Source organism: Sus scrofa, chromosome 15 (assembly GCF_000003025.6).
Source record: "Sus scrofa isolate TJ Tabasco breed Duroc chromosome 15, Sscrofa11.1, whole genome shotgun sequence".
Classification (NCBI taxonomy): domain Eukaryota; kingdom Metazoa; phylum Chordata; class Mammalia; order Artiodactyla; family Suidae; genus Sus; species Sus scrofa.
The window spans coordinates 75,850,354-75,875,364 of record NC_010457.5 but is presented as its reverse complement, the minus strand read 5'-3'; the positions used below and the strand labels follow the sequence as shown (position 1 = coordinate 75,875,364).

Here is a 25,011-nt window from a genome sequence, read left to right as displayed (position 1 = left end):
ACTTCTACTTAGTTACTCTAATTACAGTTTTTTTTTTTAAACTTTAGAATAATACTCCCCATCATGATTGAAATAAATGCAGGGAAACTGCTAATTTTCTAAGACATTCTAAATTATCTTTATTCTCAGGCGGAAAAACTATAATTAGTATTGAGTTAAATTGTAAAATTATCTAATTTGTTCACACCTGGCCCTGCTCTACAAAGTACTTGATGTGGCAAATAATAATAAGAATAAAACAAGCAAATTAAAGGCAAAAGTTAAAAGGAATCAAGACCAGAAAAAAAAAAAAAAAAAGGTTAAAAGCTAACACTAGGGAAAGAAAAAAGAAAAATTAGCTCCTGTGGCTAATCTTAATGATTTGACAAAAGTTCCTTTATACTGAAGGTATACACACATAAAATATGATCACTGTGGTTTTAAGTGTTGATCTTTAATTAAATAAAAAGTAAAACGGAACAGATATAACCCCATGAGAACAATGCTATCAACAGAACATAGCAAAATCAGAACAAAGTGCTACCTCACCGATATAACTTGAAAAACAGGAGGACTTACACATGAATAAAAAATATATATATAGAACTAGAGCTGTAATTTGTTGACTGGAATAGGACACCATATCAACCAAGGGATGCAGAAGGCATTATTTGAAAAAAATCAATACATCTTCATGAATTATTTTATCACAAAATTATACTGTCATAACGCAGTGGGGCTGTAGAAACACTGTAGTTTCAAAGGTTAAACATGCTCAAAAGAATATAAGCTCTATAAAGACAGGGATTTGGGGGACCTTTGTTTTGTTCAGCACTACAGCCACAGGGCTTCTTGGGTGCTCCATAAATATTTGTCAAATGAATTCCACTCCCAATCAGGGAATTATGTATTTTTAAACTTCAAGGTCTCCATCCAAGAGTAAAGGTTTTTTCTCTTATTTTACATCACGGTGAAGTCAATGGTACTGTCAGCTGCTAAACCAACAGCTGAGAGAAGAGCTCATTGACTCGTTTCCATATATAGATGCCACTAAAGGTTTTAACACAGTAGAAAAAAACTAACAGCTGCTCCCTTGTTAAAACAATAAATGACTCATTTCTCTTTACACGTAACACCTAACATTTGAAAAGATTAACGAGTCATATGCAAACACCATGATGTGACATTTGAGGTTATTCCTTATTAATCAGCAATTTTAGTCTCTTTTGTTTGAAAAACTACTGAAACAATATTCCTGTTGCATTTTATGACCTGCATAAATTTTTCAGCAACATTTTCCCCCAATATAGATTATTATAAACACATCACTCAAAAATGGAAAAATCCTTTCCTATTTAAATGAAAAAAAACAATAGCTTTTGCTCATTGATCCTTATTAAACTCAGGTTAGCACATGGTTGACTACGTGTTTGTGCTTGTACATAGCGTCGCATCTTATTTTAAATGCTTTACACACTCACTTTCCCTCTACAGAAAGAGGGCTCCTGCGGCTAATCTTAACGATTTGACAAAAGTTCCTTTATACTGAAGTAGTAGTAAAAAAACGTGATGCCAGAGAGGTCACCAAATCTTACTTGACCAAGAAATCAGAAGATAATATCCTATTTTTGAAAACTTCAAAGAAGTGTCAATGAATAGAAACAAGGAGAAAGTAAATAAATGACCTATTTATTTATCAACTATTTAAAACTATTTCTTACAAAATAAATGTGTTCTTGCCAAAACTGTATTGAAATTACTTACAAAATAGTGCCCAGAATTTCACACAGGGGTTGATATTCTCCAGAGTTAGCTATACTTTTTAGTTTTTACAGAAATTATTATATAAAAATGACAAGTTTAAGGTTTGTAATTTATATTAGAGTTGGCTTACATTTGGAGCTATGTGATAAATATATCTAAACCAGATTTTTATAATTAAAAAAGCAGTACTTTGCTCCAAAAGAACAGTCTTATTTTTTAAATTAGATAATACTTTCAAAACATTTAATGTAGCTGCATAAATTCTTTATTAAACTCGACATGAATCAATCTTTTAATATCCACAGACTAATAATTTACAAGTATTGGGTAAAAAAATGTACAATGAACCAGATAAATTTCAACTACAATTTCAAATACAATTTTTAGAAGACTGGCAGTAAAATTTTAGATCGATGAGTTTTTCCTTAATCATTAAAAAACTTTGTTAAAAGCTTTTTCTGTAAATGTAAAAACTATTCCATGCCTTATAGCAGGCAACTAGTATCTTTAATCTTGAGGTATCTTTAAACAGAAATCCAGTTCAACTCAAGATCAACTCATTACTTCCCAAAGTCCCTGTAGGGTGAATCCATCCTTCAATTTCTCTATTGCAAGCCCCAGTTCTTCTGAAAATACAGGTTCACGATCTTGTTGCTTTTTGGGAGATAAGAGGATACGATGGGAACAGAGAAGATGGGTAAGGAAGAGGAAAAAAAAAAAGGTTTCACATAAGTTTGTGAATACTAAATAGGAATATAGAAAAATTTAAAAATATATACTATAGGTAGAATATCCTTACCTTATTGCCATCAGCAAAATAAGCCTGTAAGAAAAAGAAAATTATATTTCACATAGTCAACATATAATAGGTTAATGGGCTAAGGAACAAGCTATTAATTTACAGAATAATTCTGTAACTAACTGTATTTTATATTTTGTTGCTGTGTGTGTTTTCTCACCTAGCCTTACAACAGAATTCACTTCTTCTGTCAATCACTATTAATGTCTTCAAGAGTTATGTTTTAAGTGCTAGAAAATGTGCTTTGTAATTGGTGTATAATTAGCGTTGTTAACTCAAAAAGAGATAAAAAGAATCACTTAGAACCTATAAAATTTCACCCCTACTTTTGGTTTAGAAGATGCTGGCAAAACAAAGCAATCAGCGCTTCAGTGTGTCAGCAAATGAATACACTGAGGCAGCAGTAGCTTATAATTAAATATTTTATACTTATTTCACACTTAGCTTAAAAATTTATGTTTCAAGAGAGGTATTCTAGTCAGATTTACAGATCATAGTGTATAGAAAGCATTATATTATTTTGGCTGTTAATTAAATAACACAAATTTGGAAACAAGAAAATTTACTGTTCAAATAGGAATCTGTTTTAATATAACTATAAATTGAAAGGAAGGAGGTCCATCTCATAAAGATTACTTACGGGAACTACAGATACTAAATTAATTAAATTAACTATATTTAAAATATAAAATATGATAAAACTTTTCACATATCTGAATCCTATGAATTATTATGTTCTCAAACGATTTCCCAGTTCGGTAATTCACAAGTATTCTCACCCACACACAAAATCCCTAACTTACAAAAGAAATTACTCTCCAACTAATGTTAAAGACACTCTTAAAAGTTACATACTTAAATCATTAATTAAACATGACTGTGATATTAAAAAAAAAATCACAAGAAATTTAGTAGCTCTTCTTTTGTGATGCTCACCACAAAAGCATCCGTGTGATCATCAGAGTCTATTTCTACATCATCTTGAACTTGTTCAACTGTCAGAGCTTCGAGGGGCTGTGGCTAAAAATCAGTAGATGGTAAAATGCATCAGAGACAATATTAACTAAACAAGTAATTTTAGTAAAGTGTGCTGTGAGAACTGTAGATATTTGTAAAAGAATATCACAATTACAAACTACTCAAGCCTTATAAAAATCACTGCATAACTTACATTCTATTAAAACTAACATGAGTAATAAAATGAGTCATTTAAACCTAAGCTTTAAATCTGAAGTCAACATCATCAAAAGATTTAAAATGGCAAATTTACACAAACTTAACATACTTAGATATATGCTTAAAGAAAAAACTCTCTTCGAACTTTATCTGATTTTCTGAACATTAAAAATTATGCGATAGTTTAAAAAAACCCTAACTTGTGTTACAGCAAATTTTCAATTTTCCTGAAAATAGACATTAAATAGAATTTGTGAAAAAGAAATTTCTGAAAAAAAAAAAAGAACTACGATTTGTATGGAATATTCTAAATGTAAAGCAGAATAAAATATAGTGCTGATGTCTATTAATTCATTTTTCAAATATTCAAATATTTTAGTATATTAGGTACTACACTGATACTACCAACATAAGGTATAAACTCTCTGCACTTACTACAAAAGGTGTGTTATCTAGGGGGAGTGGAGTGAAGGATAAAACACATTTATAAATAACTAAACGCTGGTTGAACTATATGAAATTGCCTTTTAGTCAAAAATGGTCAAATATTAATAATATCATGTGGTTCAACCTACACAAAGTAGCTGTAACAAATGTAATATCTATTATAATAAAAGAGCTTGGAGACAGTACAACTTCTGGCTTGTACACCCCCAAAACTTTCATGAAGAAAAGGCTAGCCTATAAATATAATAAAATTCATTGAGTTTAAAAACAAACAAAAAACAAATAAAACACTAAGTTAAAAAAGTTAAAAAAAAAAAAAAAAGGTTAGCATGTGACCTAGGTCTTTTAGAATGAGGATGGTTTTCATAGGTAGGATTAAGGGAAAGGGTATTCCTGGCAGAGGGGATGAGCATCAACAAAGGTGAGAAGCCACAGGATGTGGCTGAAGAATAATCCGCATGGTCAGACTAGAAGAGTCCCACGAGACAGAAGGAGCCAAGCAGGAATGTTGTACTGAACAATGCCAAGGACTATCACTCACACTGAAGTCGACAGTGTTCTCTAGAGCTGGGCCACACACAGCCTACAGAACCAGACACTGCGGCTGTGCAGATGAGGTGGGAAAGGCAGACCGGAGTCTACTGAAATTCTTTGACACCAGCTCAGAGAAGGGGGGCTGTTACAGATAATTGGTGGGGGAGGGCGGATGGTCGTAGATGTGTACTGCTGACGAGAAAGTGACCTGATGCCCTGGTCTGAGGACAGCTGATGTTTCAGCCATGTTTAGAGCTGTGTGACTATACAAATCATTTAACCTATCTATGCCTCGGTCTCCTTAACTGTGAGATGAGGATAATAATAATGATGACAATACACTTCACAGTGTAGTTGGGAGGATTAAATGAGCATCAGATCCGTATAAAGTTCTTGGAGCAGTGAACTGCAAAGAGGAGGTGTTCAACGCAGTCATTCAACAACTACGAATATTCACTAAGAGTCTACTGTGTGCCAGTTTTGATTGCTGGGGGTCTATTGATTAAAGAAAATAGACAAAAATCCCTGACTTCATGGAGATTATTTATAGTGGAGGAGACTGAAGAGTGTTACAAAAAAAAAAAAAAAAAAAAGTAAGCCAGCATGCGAGCAAACAAGCAAGCAGAATGAGGATAAAACAGAGATGGGGGCTGTTGTTTTAGATGGATGGTCAGGGATGACCTCCCTGAAGAGGTGGATTTAGGGGTTTACAGGAGGTGACAAAGTAAGCTATTATGGCTTGTTATTATTATGTAGTGGGTCAAAAAGGGTGAAAAGAGGAGAAATGAAAGGCTGCGAGAGAATGGGTAGAAGACCTAACACTGAGTGTCTTCCATGTGCCAGCCACTTTATGGACATGAATAAAAACTTTGTGAGAGATTGTCTTCATTTCATAGTGTGAAAACTGAAGCTCACATTTGCCTAGATCACAACTGAAGGGTGAAATTGGGACTGTTGTCAGGTTTGGTCAGGTTCTAAGAACTATGCTTATTCTACAACATTATTCTATAAGCAAAATGAGTAATAGACTATGGTATGAATGGAGAGAAAGGGATAGGCAGAGGGGAGAGAGCTGGTATAATTGATTGAATATGTAAAGTAAGATAATGAGAAAAATAAAAAGAGAAAAACTTTAGGGTTTTGAGAACATGTGACTTTGACAATGCTAAAAATAAATAGTAAATAGATATATAGATAAATCAGTGGGATACTACTTTTGAGGAAAAAATCACAAGACTTTAAGTAGGCCAACTTTGAGGTACTCAACCATGACCTACTGTATCTTTCTGACTTGGAAAATTATTTGAGTTCCTGTTGTAGCTCAGCAGGTTAAAAACCCAACAAAGTGCCCATGAGGATGAGGGTTCGATCCCTGGCCACACAGTGGGTTAAGGATCTGGCCTCACCACAAGCTGCGACATAGGTCACAGATGTGGCTGTGTTGTTGTGGCTGTGGCACAGGTCAGCAGCTATAGCTCCAATTCAAACCCTAGCCAGGGAACTTCCATGTGCTCCAAGTACAGCCAGAAAATAAAGTAAAATAAAATAAAAATAAAAATATGTGCGAATGAGAGATTCGAGTCTGAATACATCGCAAGAGCCTTGCATATGGAGACTTCCTTGGAAAGGCTACTACCTAGCTGGTCAGGAATGAATGTGAAGCAGCCAGGGAGGAGACAGGTGGTAGGCACAAATTAGGGTTGGCCCAGGGGCCATACTCATTGAGCAGAGTCTGTATATTTCTCATTTTCGGCACAGTTTAAAATTAAATTGTGGGTGGAGTTCCCATCGTGGCTCAGTGGTTAACGAATCCGACTAGGAACCATGAGACTGTGGGTTCGACCCCTGACCTTGCTCAGTGGGTTAAGGATCCGGTATTGCTGTGAATTGTGGTGAAGGTCGCAGACGCAGCTCGGATCCTGCCTTGCTGTGGCTCTGATGTAGGCCGGCGGCTACAGCGCTGATTAGACCCCTAGCCTGGCAACCTCCATGTGCCACGGGAGCGGCCCCAGAAAAGACAAAAAGACAAAATAAATAAATAAATAAATAAATAAAAAATAAAATTAAATTGTGGGGAGTTCCTGTTGTAGATCAGTGGTAATGAACCTGACTAGTAACCATGAGGATGCGGGTTTGATCCCTGGCCTCATTCAGCGGGTTAAGGACCTGGCATTGCCATGAGCTGTGGTGTAGGTCACAGATGTGACTCGGATATCCCGAGTTGCCATGGCTGTGGCATAGGCCGGCGGCTATAGCTCTGATTCGACCCCTAGGCTGGGAATTTTCATATGCTGTGGGTGCTGCCCTAAAAAAAAAAGACAAAAAAAAAAAATTAAATTGTACACAATGTGTTTATATCTGAATTTTACAGACTGTGTAAAGCCAATTCAGCAAACTCTGTATATCACACACTTGAACAAATTACCTTTTCTTCCATCTCATAATCCACTCCAAATATAGGACTGGCAGAATAGACCTTGTGAAGTGAATTGATTTCCTTTACTGATTCTTGTAGTTTTTCCACAGGATCTATTTTAAAGCCAAGAACATATCCTCCACTCTACAAGAAAAAATAATGAAAAAAACAAACAAACCTAAGGAATGGTATTTATAGCATGATAAACTACAGCTCTCATTGTCCTTATTTCAGAGCACAACCTGTAAGCTGATTTTTAAAATGTTTCATTGTGAATAACTTCCAGCATATACAAAAATAGAAGAGTACAATAAATGTCCATGTAGCCATCATCCAGCTTCAACTAGTAACAACCTATGGCCTATTCCATCTATAACTTCCCTCTGCTCTAACTCTCCTCCCCCACCTATTCAGGATTATTTCAATGAATGTTCAGATAGCACATAATTTCATCTGTAAATATCAAAGTTAACACTTTAAGATAAAAAAAAATACACTGTAGTTTGTGAAGGCCAAAGGTACTAAATTCTCCTTGAGCTAGACATTGAAAAGGAATAGACTATATATACTAAAAGGAGAAAGGGAATGGTGTATCTGAGGCTACCTCCTTGAAGCATTAGGAAAGAAACTTGACCATGACAGTTTGTTGGAAAAGAAATGTTAGAAAACTGAAGCACGGTGTGAGAAGTGAGAGCACATGCTCTGGGTTGAGAGCACATGCTCTGGGTTGAGAGCACATGCTCTGGTTTTGCAACAAATTGACGCAGCTTGGGAACTTACTTTCCTTAACTTTCTAAACTTTAATTTTCTAACTATAAAGTGGTTATCATGTTGTTATATTAAGTAAAATAATGTACATATGACATTTGGTGTAGTTCTTGGAACATAGTAAGTGCTTAATGAAAGGCAGTTACCAATCTGTAGGCCAGGGGAAAGGAGTGAGCAGACTTTCCCATCTAAATTTAAAATTTAGAAGAGATTTTATAAGTAAGTAAATGATTTATTTAAACATATTTCCCCAAAAAAACAGGCATAATGGGGCAAAGCAGTTTATAATTAGACAATATAATCTGTGTTTGATAGTATAAAATCTCAATTAGGGTATGTCTATCTGCATATACCTGTGTTGCTCAAAGACAGTGTTGTGAATCAGTCAGACCTGGAACCAAAACCTAGCCCTACCATTTACTAGAAATGAGACCATAGGCAAAGTTCCTAGCTTCTCCAGGCCTCAGTTTTCTTGACTATAAAATGGGGAGAAAATAGTAACTGTATCATAGGGCTGTGTAAAGATTGAGATAATGGGAGTTCCCATCGTGGCGCAGTGGTTAACGAATCCGACTAGGAACCATGAGGTTGCGGGTTCGGTCCCTGGCCTTGCTCAGTGGGTTGAGGATCCGGCGTTGCCGTGAGCTGTGGTGTAGGTTGCAGACGAGGCTCGGATCCTGCGTTGCTGTGGCTCTGGCGTAGGCCAGAGGCTACAGCTCCGATTCGACCCCTAGCCTGGGAACCTCCATATGCCGCGGGAGCGGCCCAAGAAATAGCAAAAAAGACAAAAAAGACAAAAAAAAAGATTGAGATAATGACACTCGCCTGTAATCATAATGAATAAGTCTGCCCAACAGAGACACATAAGCAGGATTCTTCCTATGGGGGACAATTACTGTATGACTTCAAACTCATCATATAATTTCACGTTATAGCTAACATTCTTCTTGGATACAAACCAGTTACCACATTACAAAAACTAAAAATATAGGCTGTCACAGTTCTTAAAACCTATTAAAGATTAATAAAAATATAAAGTATCTTACCTGCTGAGAGCTTTCAATGACAAGAGCTAAGCCAAACTTTGAATCTCTAATCTTTATCGACCTCTAGATTTAAATGAAAAAGAAAAAAGTGATTGTTTTTATTATATGATGGTAGTGACTTTTTTAAGTTTTTCAACTTTTACACAGTAACTACTTTTCATAATCCAAAAAAAGAATTCTCCCTTTTTCCTTCATTACACTCCCACAGAGGTCAAGTAAACGAAAATTTTCACACTGGAACCAGTGGCAAACTTGTAAGGCAATACAAAGATGACATCTCTAAAATATGTACAAAATTTTCTGATGTAAATGTTCCCTGCTTCAGGGAGTTCACAACTTTTCTGAATATTTTAAACCAAAGGCCAAACAATTTTTTAATTATGGAGAGCCAGTGTCTTTTGGGCTTCTAAGGCTGGGTTAGTTTTTAGAAGTCACACATGCCTTCTGTTTCTTAAATGGCTAAATTCTTAAAGAACCTCCATTCCATTTATTAAAAAAAATAATAAGGGAGTTCCCATCATGGCTCAGTGGTTAATGAACCTGACTAGTATCCAAGAGGATGTAGGTTTGATCCCTGGCCTTGCTCAGTGGGTTGGGGATCTGGTGTTGCTGTGGCTGTGGCATAGGCTGGTGGCTTCAGCTCCAATTCAACCCCTAGCTTGGGAACCTCCATATGGTGCGGATGCTGCCCCAAAAAGAAAAAAGAAATTAAAAAATACTAAGTTTTGGCATTCATCTATCACCAGGCACCAAGGGAGGCTTGGATAGGTCAAATGTAATTAACTCGACTGGTAAATGTAACATGAGGATGATGCTTTCCCAGCAAGAGATGAGCAGTGACATCAGTGGCCTGGGAAAAGGGTAGAGGGGTAGAAGCATAATGACACGCATGACCTCTAGAAAGTGACCCAAAATGTACCCGCTGGCAGAAAGAACCATGGAGCAATCTGACATGACTAGCAGACCAGAAGTCCAACAAAGGTGATAATCTATGGCAGGTGACAATGAAGCACACTTCTGGACATCTGGGCATTAGAAGTTGAGAAAGATAATGAGAAAGAAAGAGAGACAGACAGATAGACAGACTAAATGATAGTTGTTATGAAAACCCAGTGTCCATGCCTGGACTACTTCATACTGCCCAGGAGTACACACATTCCTGGTTAAGAACCATAGAACATGGACATCCTGGTGTCAATAGGTAATCTACCCAGGTAACCATGGTTGACACAGGCTGTTAAAACTGAACAAGAGAAACTGGCAAGGAGATATATATAAATATACATCTATAGGGCAATGGCTGAGGACACAGAGCTGAAGTTAGAATATGACTGCCACAGTGACAGACTGTGATGATATCAGATTGCAAGTTGTTTGGGCCAGGCTGAATTCATTCCAGAGTCTGTATTTGGCAACTGTATTTTTAAATAACAAAAAGTATCCTACTTGAAGAACAGAAAGCATAAAGAACTGTTTACTTCTCAGTAATTATTCAGCATAGTAGAGCAAAGGTTAGGCAAATTATAATATATGTAAGGACAATATAAAACAGCAATGAACAATAAAAAACACCTATTTACCAAATACCTATGTAGGCTCTGTCACATTCTCCCAGCTATGATTATAAATTCTTATATTCTTTAGATGGCTAAAAATAATTTTCTTCCTATCAAATCCTATGCTTTTCTATTTGACATGTTTGCTTTTCTCCACCAGACTGAAAGCTCCTTGATGGCAGGAACTGCATACTGGCTAATGAGTTTCATCACTGAGTGTAGAGAAGGTGCTCAGTATTTGGCAAATGAATGATTAGATTTTTTTTTTTTTTTTTTTTTTTTTGTCTTTTTAGGGCTGCACCCTCAGCATATGGAAGTTCCCAGGCTAGGGGTCGAGTTGGAGCTGCAGCTGCTGGCCTACGCCACAGCCACAGCAATGCCAGATCTGAGCTGCATCTGTGACTTACACCATAGCTCGCTGGATCCTTAATCTACTGAGCAGGGCCAGGAATCAAGCCTGCATCCTCATGTATACTAGTCAAGTTTGTTTCTGCTGAGCTACAATGGGAACTCCCCCCAAAGTTGTATTAACTGTTGAACAGAAATAATTTATTCTACATTAAATATTAAAATGCATGCACTTACAATTTGCAGATACGGTATACTGACGTTAAAACTGTCATTCATATTTGCATGCCACACAATTCTCACATTGGTAATAAAAAATGTTCCTAAATTTCCCTGTAAAAGAGTAACGAGAGATACATCAATAATCATGCTTGAATACTTTTTATTGTCTAAACACCAAAATAATTCTGCTTATCATAGCATCATAAAATAACAGAATTGAGTATTATGGAATATTAATGACTTCATAATTCACTGGATGGCAGTCAGTTAGGTGACTGAGAGCCTAGACTCTCAAGTTAAGACTCTATCATTGCACCATCAGTACTTGCTAGCTGTATAAGGAACACACAGAAGGAAGCTTTCTAAAAGTGACATCAAAGCTATGACCTCAAACAGGTGTTGGTAAACTATGGACTGTGGGCCAAATCTGGCCTGCTGCCACATTTTGTATGGACTGCCTGCAAGCTAAGAATAATTTCTACATTTTTAAATGGTTGGAAAAAAGTCAAAAGAACAATATTTCATGATACATGAATATTGGATGAAATTCAAATTTCAGTGTTCATAATAAAATTTGTATTGACCACAGCCATGCTCATTTGTTTTCGGATTGTCTATTGCAGGTTTCACACTAGAGTGGTAGGAAGCTGGGACAGAAAACAGTCTGCAAAGCCGAAAATATTTACCATCTGGCCCTTTATAGAAAAAAGTGTTCTGACTCCTGATGAGGAGGAGTTAATCAGATAGGGAGCCACTAATATCCTATGGAATCTTTTTTTTTTTTTTTTTGTCTTTTTAGGGCCACACCTGCAGCGTATGGAAGTTTCCAGGTTAGTGGTCAAATCAGAGCTGTATCTGCTGGCCTACGCCACGGCCACAGCAACGCCAGATCCGAGCCGCATCTGTGACCTACAACATAGCTCACAGCAATGCCAGATCACTGAACCTACTGAGCAAGGCCAGGGACCGAACCTATGACCTCAAGTATACTAGTTGGGTTCGTTATCACTGAGCCACAACAGGAACTCCTAGAATCTCTGTCATAGTATAAAACTAGAACTTTTCAAATGAGAAAAGTTTCTTTACAATTTAAGCTTATGATTCAATGTTCAGCAAGAAGCGATTTAATTAAATGCTACAGCTTTACAACAGTGTTTATCAGTAGAATCTAGGCTGTGATACCCACAAAGGTTGGAAACTAGAAATTGATTTACTTATTCCAACTATTTCATTTCATCTGGTCACAATTTCAGGAGCAAATGAAAAGTTACAATAACGGATGTAGGAGTCATAAAATGAGTTACATATTTAATTCCATGAAGACTGGATTAAAAGGCTCCAGTGACTGTCCACCCTATGACTCTCCTCCATTAGTCGTAGTTATCATGACGTGGAGGGTAGTGTAGTCAAGGGGGAAGAGTGTGGCTGTGGGACAAAACAGATGAGTGAGGTCACTTATTCCCTTAGGGTCTGAGTTTTTCATTTGTAAGAAAACAGAGACTAAAATAGATCTCTAAGGTACATTGCAGCTCTAAAGTCTACATATAACAAATGTGACTAAAAAAGCACAAAACCATAAAAATATGAAAATCGGAATGTTATTCTATAGCAAGAGGTATAATGCTAATGTTAACAGTTAATATACAAACCCAATCATAAATGGAAAAATGATTACCAAAGAAAGCATTGCCCCAAAGGTTCATTAGATCTTTGCATGGTACCTGATCACTGGATAAATTCCATACTCCATTGATTTTATCGTATACATGTTCTTGTGGCAATAATCTTAGTTGCTTATTTTGAATTAGTGCACTTCTCAATTTAAAATCACGATACATTTTAGAAGTTTCATATGCTCTATAAAAAAGAACAAACAATTTGGAGTGGATAAGCAACGAGATTCTTCTGTATAGCACAGGGAACTATACTTAGTCACTTGTGATGTAACATGCTGGAGGATAATGTGAGAAAAAGAAAGAAAATATATATATGACTGGGTCACTTTGCTGTACAGCAGAAATTGACAGAACATTGTAAATCAACTATAATAGAAAAAGTAAGAATCCTTAGAAAAAAACCAAACAGACTAACACAAACTAAAAATGTGATTTTTCTTGGTTAAGTTTACTTATCTACAAAAATACACAGTTATACATCACTTAAATAGTTATCAAGATAAATTTTTTTCAGGAGTTCCTGTTGTGGCTCAGTGGTTAAGGAAACCAACTAGGAACCACGAGGTTGCAGGTTTGACCCCTGGCCTCGCTCAGGCTCAGTGGCTTAAGGATCCAGCGTTGCTGTGACCTGTGGTGTAGGTTGCAGACACGGATCTGAGCCTACATGGCTATGGCTGTGGTGTAGGCCAGCAGCTCCGATTTGATCCCTAGCCTGGGAATGTCCATGTGCTGTAAGAGCGGCCCTAAAAAGACAAAAAAAAAAAAAAAAGACAATTTTTTTTCTTTTCAGTAAGTTTTGGTGATTATAGTCTTTTGTACTGTATGTATTTGTTAGCATTTTGGTATAGTATTTACAAATTTCATCTCAGTAACCTGCTTTTTCAGATGTCTAATTTTTAAGGCAATATATATTGTATGGCACAAGTGAGAGAAAACAGATTTTCTTCAAGCTGAAAAACAATACTTGCAAAAATAGACATGGAAATTACTTTTACTATAAAACAAACTTTTCTTCATTTCTTTGTTTTAGTCAAAGGCACAACTATTCTTTTGACATAAAAGAGTGCAATTACTTTTCTCACGGAAACCTGAAAATATCATACTCACATCTACCTCTACAGAGAAAATTAGAACAAATCTGCACCAACTCCAAAAGGGATCCTAAGACAGTGTATGTATCTGTGTGTGTGTAATAAAATTCCTGTAACTTTCTTTCCATGTCTTCCTACTGATAAATAATAAAAGCAGAAGAAAATTCTGATTAACTTTTGGTTAATTCTGACTCCACAAAAATATAAGTTTATTTAACCTTTTAATAAAACTAAGGGATTTTCTTAGCCTGAGTAACTTTAGAAGGCATTTATAGAAATAACAATATGAATTTTTTTTTATGGCTGCACCTGTGGTACGTAAGTTCCTGGGCTAGGAGTCAAATTGCAGCTACAGGAGTTCCCGTCGTGGCGCAGTGGTTAACGAATCCGACTAGGAACCATGAGGTTGCGGGTTCGGTCCCTGCCCTTGCCCAGTGGGTTAACGATCCGGCGTTGCCGTGACCTGTGGTGTAGGTTGCAGATGCGGCTTGGATCCCGCGTTGCTGTGGCTCTGGCGTAGGCTGGCAGCTACAGCTCCAATTCGACCCCTAGCCTGGGAACCTCCATATGCCGCGGGAGTGGTCCAAGAAATAGCAAAAAGACAAAAAAAAAAAATAAATAAAAAAAAAAATTGCAGCTACAGCTGCAGGCCTACGCCACAGCCACAGTAATGGGCATCTGATCTGCAACTGTGACTTACACCACAGCCTGTGGCAATGCTGGGTCCTTAATGCACTGATCGAGGCCAGGGATCAAACCTGCATCCTCACGAACACTATGTAGGGTTCTTAACATGCTGAGCCAAAACGAGAACTCTCTAGATATTACAATATGCATTGTTAAAACTGCTGATTTTTACTTTAATTAATCTTCTAATATATAAATTGTAAAAGAGCAGGATTTGAACATTTGCCTATAAGTCTTAATTTCCTTTAGTACTGTAAATTATCAATATTTAGCCAGCAGAAAAAGTGGAACCTATTTATGCTATAATTTGTTTTGGGTGACACATAACATTTTTATACTATTAAAGAAAAGCAGCTTCCTTGCTCCCTTCATACTCCATTCCATGCTACTTCTCTAAGTGAAATAAAGAGATAAGAATTAGGTATATGCCCAAGAGAACTAAAAAAATATGTTTTCACACAAAAACTAACACACAAATTTTCTTAGCAGTATTACTCATAATAGCTAAAAACTGGAAACAACTCAAATGTCTATCAACTGACGAACGAATAGAAAAATATGTGTCCATTCAATGGAATCTTATTCAGCTATAAAAAGGAATGACATACTGATATATGTTGTAACATATATAGCATGCTTGAAAACATTACGTAAGTGAAAGAAATCAGACATAAAATGACATGATTCCGTTTATGTGAAATGCCTAGAATAAGCAAATCAACACAGACAGAAAGTAAATCAGTGGTTGCCAGGGGCTAAGAAGGGAATGAGGACTATTATAGGGGTTTCTTTTTGAGGTGATGAAAATACTCTGAAATTGAATAATGGTGATACAACACTGTGAATATACTAACACTACCAAACTCCAAACTTTAAAATGGTAACTTTTGTTATGTGAATTATAGCTTAAACATATCAAAGCATTTTATAGATTTCACAAATCATTGGAGTTCCCACTGCGGCTCAAATGGAAACGAATCTGACTAGTGTACATGAGGATGCAGGTTCGATTTCTGGCCTTGCTCAGTGGATTAAGGAGTCTGTGTTGCTGTGAGCTGCGGTACAGGTCACAGATGTGGCTCGAATCTGGCGTTGCTATGGCTGTGGTATAGGTAGGCAGCTGTAGCTCCCATTAGACCCCTAGCCTGGGAACTTCCATATGCTGTGGGTGTGGCCCCCCCAAAAACCAAAAAACAACCAAAAAAACTATACATACCCAAAAAATACAAAAAATTTCAACATCACTAGGAATAAAAGAAATTCAAATTAAAACTATATATATATATATATGTATATATATATATATATTTGCCTGCATCTCAGCCAAGGTTTAAAAAAACCTTGAGTTTTTTTTTTTTAAAAAAAAACCTTAAGTACCTCATAGTACTTAATGTGGGTTAAAAAAAGAGAGAGAGCTGAGGTAGTAAAAAGAGAATAATTAAGCAAACAAAAGACCCAAACAACCACAAAACCATAAAAATCTTTAGAGAAATCACCCAGTCATGGCTTCTACTATTAGAAAAATAATGTTATTAATTCCTCAAGTGAATGATTCAACTTGGTCATCTACACTGAATATCAATGTAGTTGATAGTCAATATAGCTGAATATCTATTTCATTGTTAACTATTCTGGTAGCTAATTTAATAGACTCTTCAGCAGTTTTATGTGTTTTATAAATACTTTCAAAGTGTTTACTAAGTGGTAATGTAACATGTTCTATATTATCTTCAGGATGTTTGCAATAGAACTTGGAAGAAGACAGTACCACATACTAAACTTAATCCTCTAACCTTTTATATCATAGAATTAAAATATTCTATAAAAATATTAAATAATCCACAAAGTAATAACATACCTGTGTACTGCAATCACAGATGTAAAAAGTCTAGGACTTCCAGGAACCAAATTTGTAAATATAAACTCAAAACGAGTACTGTTACATTTTGTTAGTATATAAAGAGCTTCAGTTTGGCCTCGTAATTTCTGTAAAGACAAATTTATTTACAACTTCAGATTTTAAGAACAATTTCTCATTTATAGTAAAAACAAACATCAAACTCAAATATGTATTGTTTCTTTAGTATATGTATTTCAGTAAGATTTTTTAGACTTACAGAATTAGCAGTTCTTGTTGTAATATTCAATATGCAGTTGTAACCGATAGCTAAAATTCAAAAGCAAAGAATTTAAAGAACATGATACAATAAGCTGAGAAAAAAAATATGTATATGTAATTTTTTAACATTCAAAAAATTAAATATGTGTAAAAATACGACTTAAAAATTTTATGAAGGGGCAGAGCCTCCTTGCTTGCCTGCTTGCATTATCTCACAAGCATCCTATCTTAATAAATCTATTTCTTGCCTATCAAAAAAAAATTTTGGAGCTCCCGTCGTGGCGCAGTGGTTAACGAATCCGACTAGGAACCATGAGGTTGCGGGTTCAATCCCTGGCCTTGCTCAGTGGGTTAACGGTCCGGCGTTGCCATGAGCTGTGGTGTAGGCGCAGACGCGGCTCAGATCCTGAGTTGCTGTGGCTCTGGCGTAGGCCGGTGGCTACAGCTCCGATTAGACCCCTAGCCTGGGAACCTCCATATGCCGCGGGAGCAGCCCAAGAAATAGCAAAAAGACAAAAAACAACAACAACAACAAAAAACCAAACAAACAACAAAAAAAAATTTTTATGAAGGACTAGAGTTCCCGTTGTGGCTCAGTAGAAATGAATCTGATTAGCATCCATGAGGATATAGATTCAATCCCTGGCCTTGCTCAATGGGTTAAGGATCTGGCGTTGCTGTGAATTGTGTTGTAGGTTGCAGACCCGGTTCAGATTCCAAGTTGCTGTTGCTGTGGTGTAGGTCCGGCGGCTACAGCTCCAATTCGACCCCTAGCCTGGGAACCTCCATATGCTGTGGGTATAGCCCTAAAAATACAAAAAAAAAACACACAAAAAAATTATGAAATAACTACAAATTTAAGTTAAATAATTAAAGGGACTAGAAAGTTATTTCTACTTTTGAACAAACAAAAATATTCATAACATAGAGGAAAAGGAAGTTTGCTTCTCTAAAACATATACAGTATTATTTACTAAAAATCTTAGCACCACAACACCAAGGAAAAAAGTCTAGCTGAATAATCTACAATAGCTAAAAAATACAAGTGAAACAAAATTTAATACAATGAAAGGCTGTACTTTTATTAGAAGTTACAGCTCCCTTCTTTGGTACTACTTGAAACAGGTTATACCAAGTTGTCAAAGATAAGCCAAAAACAGACAAAAATCATTAAATGTAAAAGCACTAATTTTGTATATGTCCAGGAGACAAAACGGACAGACTTGAAAAAACATTCCTTTTACATTTTGATGCAGTCTGTGGTTAGTGCAGGATTTCTTAAGTTTTAAGTTCTTCACATATTCCACAGTATCACTTTGTTTTGGTATCAAGAGCCACTGCGCAAGTTCACTTGGGAAATTTTTTTTTTTGTGCTAACAAATATACTTACAAAGATTGACTCTGGGTAATGCCAAAGAGTGCCAGATAATTCTTAAATTTGTTACTAAGAGTCTCCCTAAAAGCAAACAAACAGAAAAACAGGTTACCTTAATAAGGACCTGTTTTTGCAGTACAGAATGAGGTGGAACGGAAATGTCTGGGCCCATACCAGAAGCAACACCCATAGAGTTTTTCATAAATTTAGTAATTGAAAACACTTTATATTTCTACCCTATGTAAGGTATGTAAATGTGGGATTCAGAATTCTACAAAATCTGATAGTTACAGAAGAAATACAGGTATTCACTGCCAACAGCTTGGTCTGACTCAAACTGACAGAGGAGAAAACTTTGTATTGTTGTTGCTGTTGTTTTTTTTTTTCTCAATAGAAGCTGTTCTGGGGGTCCCAGCAGGTCATGTGTGTACAACTGAGTATGAGTACAGGGTAGTATAATTACTAAGTCATTCAGTGAGATTAACACTTCTCAAAGAATTCTCATATCCAAATGAATTCCTGCCCTCTTAGCATTCTTTTAGCAGTTCTCATTTAAATGAGCCATATTTGGAGTTCCCCTTGTGGCTCAGTGGAAATGAATCTGACTAGCATCCATGAGGATGCAGGTTCTATCCCTGGCCTTGCTCAGTGGGTTAAGGATTCGGCGTTGCTGTGAGCTGTGGTGTAGGTCGCAGATGTGGCTCAGATCCTGCTTTGCTGCTTTGCTGGGGTATAGGCCAGTGGCTACAGCTCCTATTGGACCCCTAATCTAGGAACCTCCATGTGCTATGAGTGCGGGCTAAAAAGAATAAATGAGCCATATTCTTACAGACCTAGTTTTTTTGTTTGTTTGTTTGTTTGTTTTGCTTTGAGTAAACTTGTTTCTCATATGAAGTTATGGCTAGGCTGAAGTTATGGCTAGGCTGAAGTTTGTTTAAGGCTTTATGCTTTTACTCTTAGCCTCAAAGTAACGTTCTTACACTGAAGTACATACAAAGTTAGATGAGCTTCATTCCTCAAAATATGTCCTGTGGAATAGTAGTCCCTATAGATGCTCCAAGAAAAAAAAAATCAAGTAAATCTGTGCATGGTAAACTATGTGTCTTAGAAATTTAATGCAATTAGTGTATTCGAATAGTTCTGAAATATCCTGAACCAATTAAAACTCTTTGTTTAACCCAATGTTTCTTCGACAAATTATAACCGTGAAATTATTTTGTTGAATAATCTATAGCCCTGTCATAGTCCTATCTCCCTATAAATCCCTAGAATATTTAAAATCAGAGAAACTAATCTGGAGTGAGAAACTAATGCTGGAGTGAGATAGAATAGGAAGCTCCAAATACAAAGAAAGGGGTTCTCAGGAAAAGAACCTTACGTGGTATATCTGACAAATAATGAGTCACCCAGCATGGCTAGTTGTAAAGTTCCCATAAAATCATAGTAGACTTAGACACTGCATCTATCAGTCAGGGGCAAACAGAAAAGACCTGGCTCACCTAAATTAGGATAATTGAGGTTTATTTACAGAAGGACCTATTACAGTGGCACTGGTAGAGTGTCAGGATCCACAAGTACAGCAGACCTGCTACCACCCCAGGCCAAGAGGGGCCAAAAGCCATGCTCCTCGCAAACAGTTATAGGAGGCAAAGTTGATGTCAGAACCAGGACTCACTGAAGACCCGAGTTCTGAAGGACAATCAATATTTTCCAGCTATAGGTTTAATATCCATCCTTTCTTCCAGTCTGAGAAAAGTCTTATGTGGATGTAACTCTCCCACTCTGACAGTTACATTTACATATAATGCTGTTTCATAACTCATTCTGCAGCTAATGTGATTTTACATTTGTAAATTAAACCAGAAATGTAAAAATACTATACTCACCTCTATCCCCATTATTTCCTTTGGTGTCTTCAATTGAGTCTAAACAATCAATAAGGACTTCTCCAGGTCTTGTTTTCATTTGTCTAAAATAAATATAAAGGCTTTCATTTTCTTTAGCTACAACTACATTTGCTTACAGTCTAGGGAGGGAGAGAAAAGACATATGTAGATAAAATAACCAACAGTATAAATGATACAAAATGCTCAAGCATTTGAAAACTATGGTTTTCAAGAGTCTGGAGAGAGTGGCGCCTGGAATAACCAGGGACATGCAAAGAAGCCAGAACTAAAGAAGAGGTAGGATTTGGAGAAATAAAAGAGAGAGGTGATTGAAGACCAGAAATAAGATATGATAAGGGAATGTGGGAAGACTGGACTGGCTGGGTTAAGAAGGTCCACACTGTGAAGTAGTGAAAAATGTAGCAGGCTTAAGTACAGAGGAACCAGAATATGGAGAACATAGAACGCCAGTCAGATAGGTAGGGGTCTTATCCTGCAGACAGTGGAGAAGTTGCAAAGGTTTCTGAGTAGAGGAGAGGGGTTGTGCAGTTATGGATGGAACAGATTAGAACAAAGCAACATTACAAATTGTAAACAATCAGATAAAGGAGATACAAGGACACAAAGAATGAAAAATAGGTTGCTAACTGACAGACTGTGTTCTAGAGTGTCAAAAAAAAAAAAAAAAAAAAGAGGAGTTCCCGTCATGGCGCAGTGGTTAACGAATCCGACTAGGAACCATGAGGTTGCGGGTTCGGTCCCTGCCCTTGCTCAGTGGGTTAATGATCCGGCGTTGCCGTGAGCTGTGGTGTAGGCTGCAGACGCGGCTCGGATCCCGCGTTGCTGTGGCTCTGGCGTAGGCCGGTGGCTACAGCTCCGATTAGACCCCTAGCCTGGGAACCTCCACATGCTGCGGGAGCGGCCCAAGAAATAGCAATAAGACAAAAAAAAAAAAAAAGAAAGAAAAACCTAGCAGAACATGTGGTAGAGCCTTCTAACACATTCTCAATAAAGCCAACTCGATTACCTATTGAAAATTCAGACATGATCATATCACTTCCTTGCTTAAAATCTTCCAAGTCATCCCACTGTTTATTTATTTATTTATTTTTTTAGTTTATAAAACTTTCAATCCTAGAAAACTAAAATGGGGAGACCTCAAAATTGTAACATACATAAAAGGAGAGCTAATCACAAATGGAGCTACCCCAAACATTTCCCCAATGACTAAGCCACAAAATGACAACTTAGGAGATGTTAATATATAGTTTTTCTTCTGGTTATCTATCTATCTATCTATCTATATATAAATTAAATTACTTTCTATTCAATTACCACCATTTCTTTCTTTTTACCTTTCCCCTAATTTTTTCTAGCAACATTTTTCCTTTGGTTTGACCAGTTGAACTCAAAAGGTTTGGAACCTAAAGTGAGTATCAACTGATTGTTGGAAAAGCACTTAGGAAATGGAATCCTAGAAACATCCCACTGTTTAGAATTAAGACCGAAATCCTCAACTGAATACCTCACAAGCCAGCTAGTTTACCTTTCTATCTGCACCTCCTTCCTCTACCTGCCAGACCCTGCCTTCCAACCAGTGAGATTTAGAACTCCAAGAGTCTGCATCTAATTTTTTTGTTCCTTTCTTTTCTTTTTTATTTTTTAATACTCTCCTATCTAACTGGCAAGGCTCTGCCCATGTGTCAGGGCTCAACTCAAATATTATTTTTTCTTTGAGGTCTTCCCTAGGTAAAATAAACTTTTCTGTATCTATGGTCCTCTAGCTTTTTGCTTTTTCCAGGACAGTATTTACCACATTATTATAGTTAGTTTTCTCTGTGTATATCCTGCATTAGAATGGGAAAGAAAAGGTATCATTTCCTATTATTTTTGCATCTTTAGCTGTCAGCACAGTAACTGGCACACAGTAAGCATTTGATAAATGTTTAATAAACTGAAAAAGTTCATGAACTGGACCTTTGCTCAAGAATGCTTCAAGGAGTTCCCATCATGGCTCAGCAGAAACGAATCTGACTGGTATCCATGAGGACACAGGTTGATCCCTGGCCTCACTCAGTGGGTTAAGGATCCATCATTGCCATGAGTTGTGGTGTAGGCTGTGGCTTCAGTTCTGAGTGGACCCCTAGCCTGGGAACCTCCATATGCCAAGGGTGCAGCCCTAAAAAGACTAAAGATAGGGAAAAGGAAAAAAAAAAAAAAAAAAACCACTTCAAGAAAAGCAGAAAAAGTCATAGAATGTGTGCAATATGTAACTGTGGCTTACAACTTTGTAAATTTTCCTTTCCTCACAACTTCTTTAAGGATATAAGACCATGTATTAGATGTCTAGCCACAGCTAACCCTGGGAAATTAATATTTCATTTTCCATCTAATAAAGTTCTGTTCATAATAAAGATTAATGAGAAGAAGCTAAAAAGTGCCATACCTTGACCCAAGCACCTTAGCTTTACTGTTTTCCAGCACCTAGAATGGTCATTTTTTTCCCCGGACCTTGGACAGAAGGTTTCTAACTATTATCTCTTTAAAACGTGAAAATTTCCAAAAGCAGGACTTCTGTTTGAGAGGCTCCAAAAGGAGGCTCCTTCCTCTCGTGGGTGATTTGGATGAATAACTAGATATATGCTTATAATGGAAATAAGGTTTCCATGACTAGGAATTTTGGAGAATGTTATTCCCACTTGCCTCGTTTTCACAGGGAGACTTATGCTTAGAACGGTCAAGTCATTTTTCTAAGGACCCACAATGTGTGTCTCTATTCTAAACCTAGTTTCAGAACCCTAGTTTCCTGAGTCCCTCCTTCCACCACGCGACACCGGCACCCCAAGCTCACTGGGGTGTGCTGGACGCACAAGCCTTAGGTGGTCCCTGCTGTGTCTGGGTTCACCTTCCTGACAGGTCCCCCGTGGCCAAGACTGGGCCGGAGATCTCACGAGGCGGAAACCGGGTACAATTCTAGGCGTGCTCCGGCCGTGGCGCCAGCCTCGGGAGGGCCGCAGGGCCCCAGCCAGTCTCTGGTATCCCGAGATGAGGACAGCTGGCGCCAACCTCTTCCCACCCTCGCGAGGAGAGCGGTGGGGGTCTCAGGCTCCGCCCGCGAGTCTAGAAACCGCGCGCAGCGGCGCCCTCTACAGGTCCCAGGCCTCTGGGGAATCTTGGCGACTCACTGTGCGGACACATCGAAGCGGACATCCCGGTCCTCCCAAAGCGCGTCCAACACCGACATGATGTCCGCAGAGGTGGAGGCCGAGCGGCGTCTCGCCGGTACCAAGGCAACGGAGCCACCTCGGTCACGACGTCTACGGGGGGTGCCGAGGCCCAAAATTCCTCCAGGTAGTCTGCGCGCTTTCCGGCCCTAGTCGACTGGTAAAGCCGATTTGAGGCTTTCGGCAAGATTGTGCGACTCAGGGAAGCGTAGCTGGCCAGCTCTCAGGAGCGGGTGCTTGACTTATGAGCGACCTTCCTCGCCTCCTGGCACGCCTCCTTATGCTGCCCCACTCATTCCCTACATCTCTCCTTGCTGCTAAGATTTAGACTTAAAACTAAATTCCTCAACTGGCCCAGCCCACCTTTTGGAGTCCTCGCGCCTTTTGCCCACTCTCCACCCCGGCTGGACTCAGAGGCCTCTTTCTCTGTCTGGAACTCTTGTTTCTCCAGATCTCTGCATGGCGGTCCTTTATCACTCAAGTCTCCCCTCAGAAGTGAACTGAAGCGGTCGTTAAGCTTTCTTCTACTAAGTGCCCCGAGGACGGGGCCTGCTGGAGCTAGTTCCCTTCGAGCAGAGCCCAGCACAGAGTAGGCACTCAATGAGTACTTTTTGAATGAATCAAAGTGCCGTCCTTTCCTCAGCTTGGGACACTTTAAACCAGTGGTTCCAGGTGTGATCCGAGAATTCCAGGAGGTCCTCAAGATCCTTGCAGGGTGCTGACAAGGTCACAGTGTATTCATAATAACATTATTTGCCTTTTTAACTCTCAATCTTTGCATATACAATACAGAGGAGTTTTTCAGAGGCCATATGATGTGGAATTGATTGTGGAAGAGAAATGAGAAGACAGCTGTCTTAACAGTAAGCTGGACATTAGAAAGATTTGCAAAAATGTAAAGCAATCTTACTCTCCTCACAGATTTTTTGAAAAATATGTGAAAATATAACATGTTCATTTATAGTGAGGTTATTTTTACTTTTTAATGAATTCGGTGAATTTTTAAATAGCTCAATAGATATCAGTAGGTATAGCCTATATAAACAAAAGCTCTTTCAGCATGAAGGGGTCCTGAGATAAAAAGCTTGATAATTGCAGCTTTAATTTCTCTGGTGCTCCTGTGTATCAGTCTCTGTGCCAAAGATGGGATACTACTAATATGAAAGGCATGAGGAGTTTTTCTCAGGTTGAAGAGTGTAACTGAGACAAAGGAACATGTGGTGGACACATACTAAAGTGGCCCCCAGTGAGTCATGCCCTTGTATAGTCCCCTGCCCTTGGATGTGAGCAGAACCTGTGACTTGCATCTAGCCAATAATATATAAAAAGGATGATGGGATGTAAAAGTGATGGAATATCCTTCCCTCCTTTATACTATGTTATAGAAGACTGGATCTCAGCTGACTGAGCAAGAGAGACTCTCTTGTTTTCCTTGAAGAAGCCAGCTGCTGTGAGACCTCCTTTACTCCAGTGGCCTCATGTTGTATAGGTGCAAGGACCTGAAATCTGCCAACAACCTGAATGAGGTTGGAACCAGATCTTTTCCCCATTAAAACTTCTGATGAAGCTTTAGCCCCAGGAAATATCTGGATTGCAGCCAGTTTGTATCCCTAAGCAAAAAACCCAGGTAAGTCATGCTTGGATTTCTGATCTATAGAAACGCAGATAAAAAATGTCTGTTGTTTTAAGATGTGGTCATTTGTTAAATACTGCAATAGAAAACTAAGATGAGCATTCCTGCTGTGGTGCAACTGGATAGGCAGTGTCTTTGGAGCGCTTGGATGCAGGTTTGATCCTTAGCTGGGATCAAAGGTCCTGGCCTTGCCCCGTTTATGACTTGGATCTGATCCCTGGCCAGAGAAGTCCATATGCTGCAATATGACAAAAAAAAAAAAAAA

The 25,011-nt window shown here is 37.9% G+C and overlaps 1 protein-coding gene and 1 long non-coding RNA gene across 4 annotated transcripts; one reads left to right on the top strand and one right to left on the bottom strand.

Annotated features, from left to right (window-relative positions):
* BBS5 (Bardet-Biedl syndrome 5) lies at positions 415 to 24,505 on the bottom strand. Of its 3 annotated transcripts, none has more exons than XM_001926348.6 (12): positions 23,075 to 24,505; positions 19,890 to 19,972; positions 18,019 to 18,084; positions 16,627 to 16,676; positions 16,368 to 16,495; positions 12,777 to 12,912; positions 11,071 to 11,166; positions 8,930 to 8,992; positions 7,125 to 7,259; positions 3,479 to 3,562; positions 2,543 to 2,566; positions 415 to 2,397 (listed from the first exon to the last, which is right to left on the bottom strand). In XM_001926348.6, exons 1-12 carry the CDS (start codon positions 23,131 to 23,133, stop codon positions 2,296 to 2,298), a joined length of 1,026 nt encoding a protein of 341 aa, XP_001926383.3. In that variant the 5' UTR covers positions 23,134 to 24,505; the 3' UTR covers positions 415 to 2,295. The 3 variants fall into 3 exon arrangements, with proteins under 3 accessions (XP_001926383.3, XP_005671968.1, XP_005671969.1); XM_005671911.3 differs by lacking the exon at positions 23,075 to 24,505 and adding an exon at positions 22,795 to 23,026; XM_005671912.3 differs by lacking the exon at positions 18,019 to 18,084.
* On the top strand, positions 23,086 to 25,011 carry LOC110257198. Its single transcript, XR_002339480.1, has 2 exons — positions 23,086 to 23,240; positions 24,499 to 25,011. It is a non-coding gene; the product is annotated as an uncharacterized LOC110257198 (long non-coding RNA).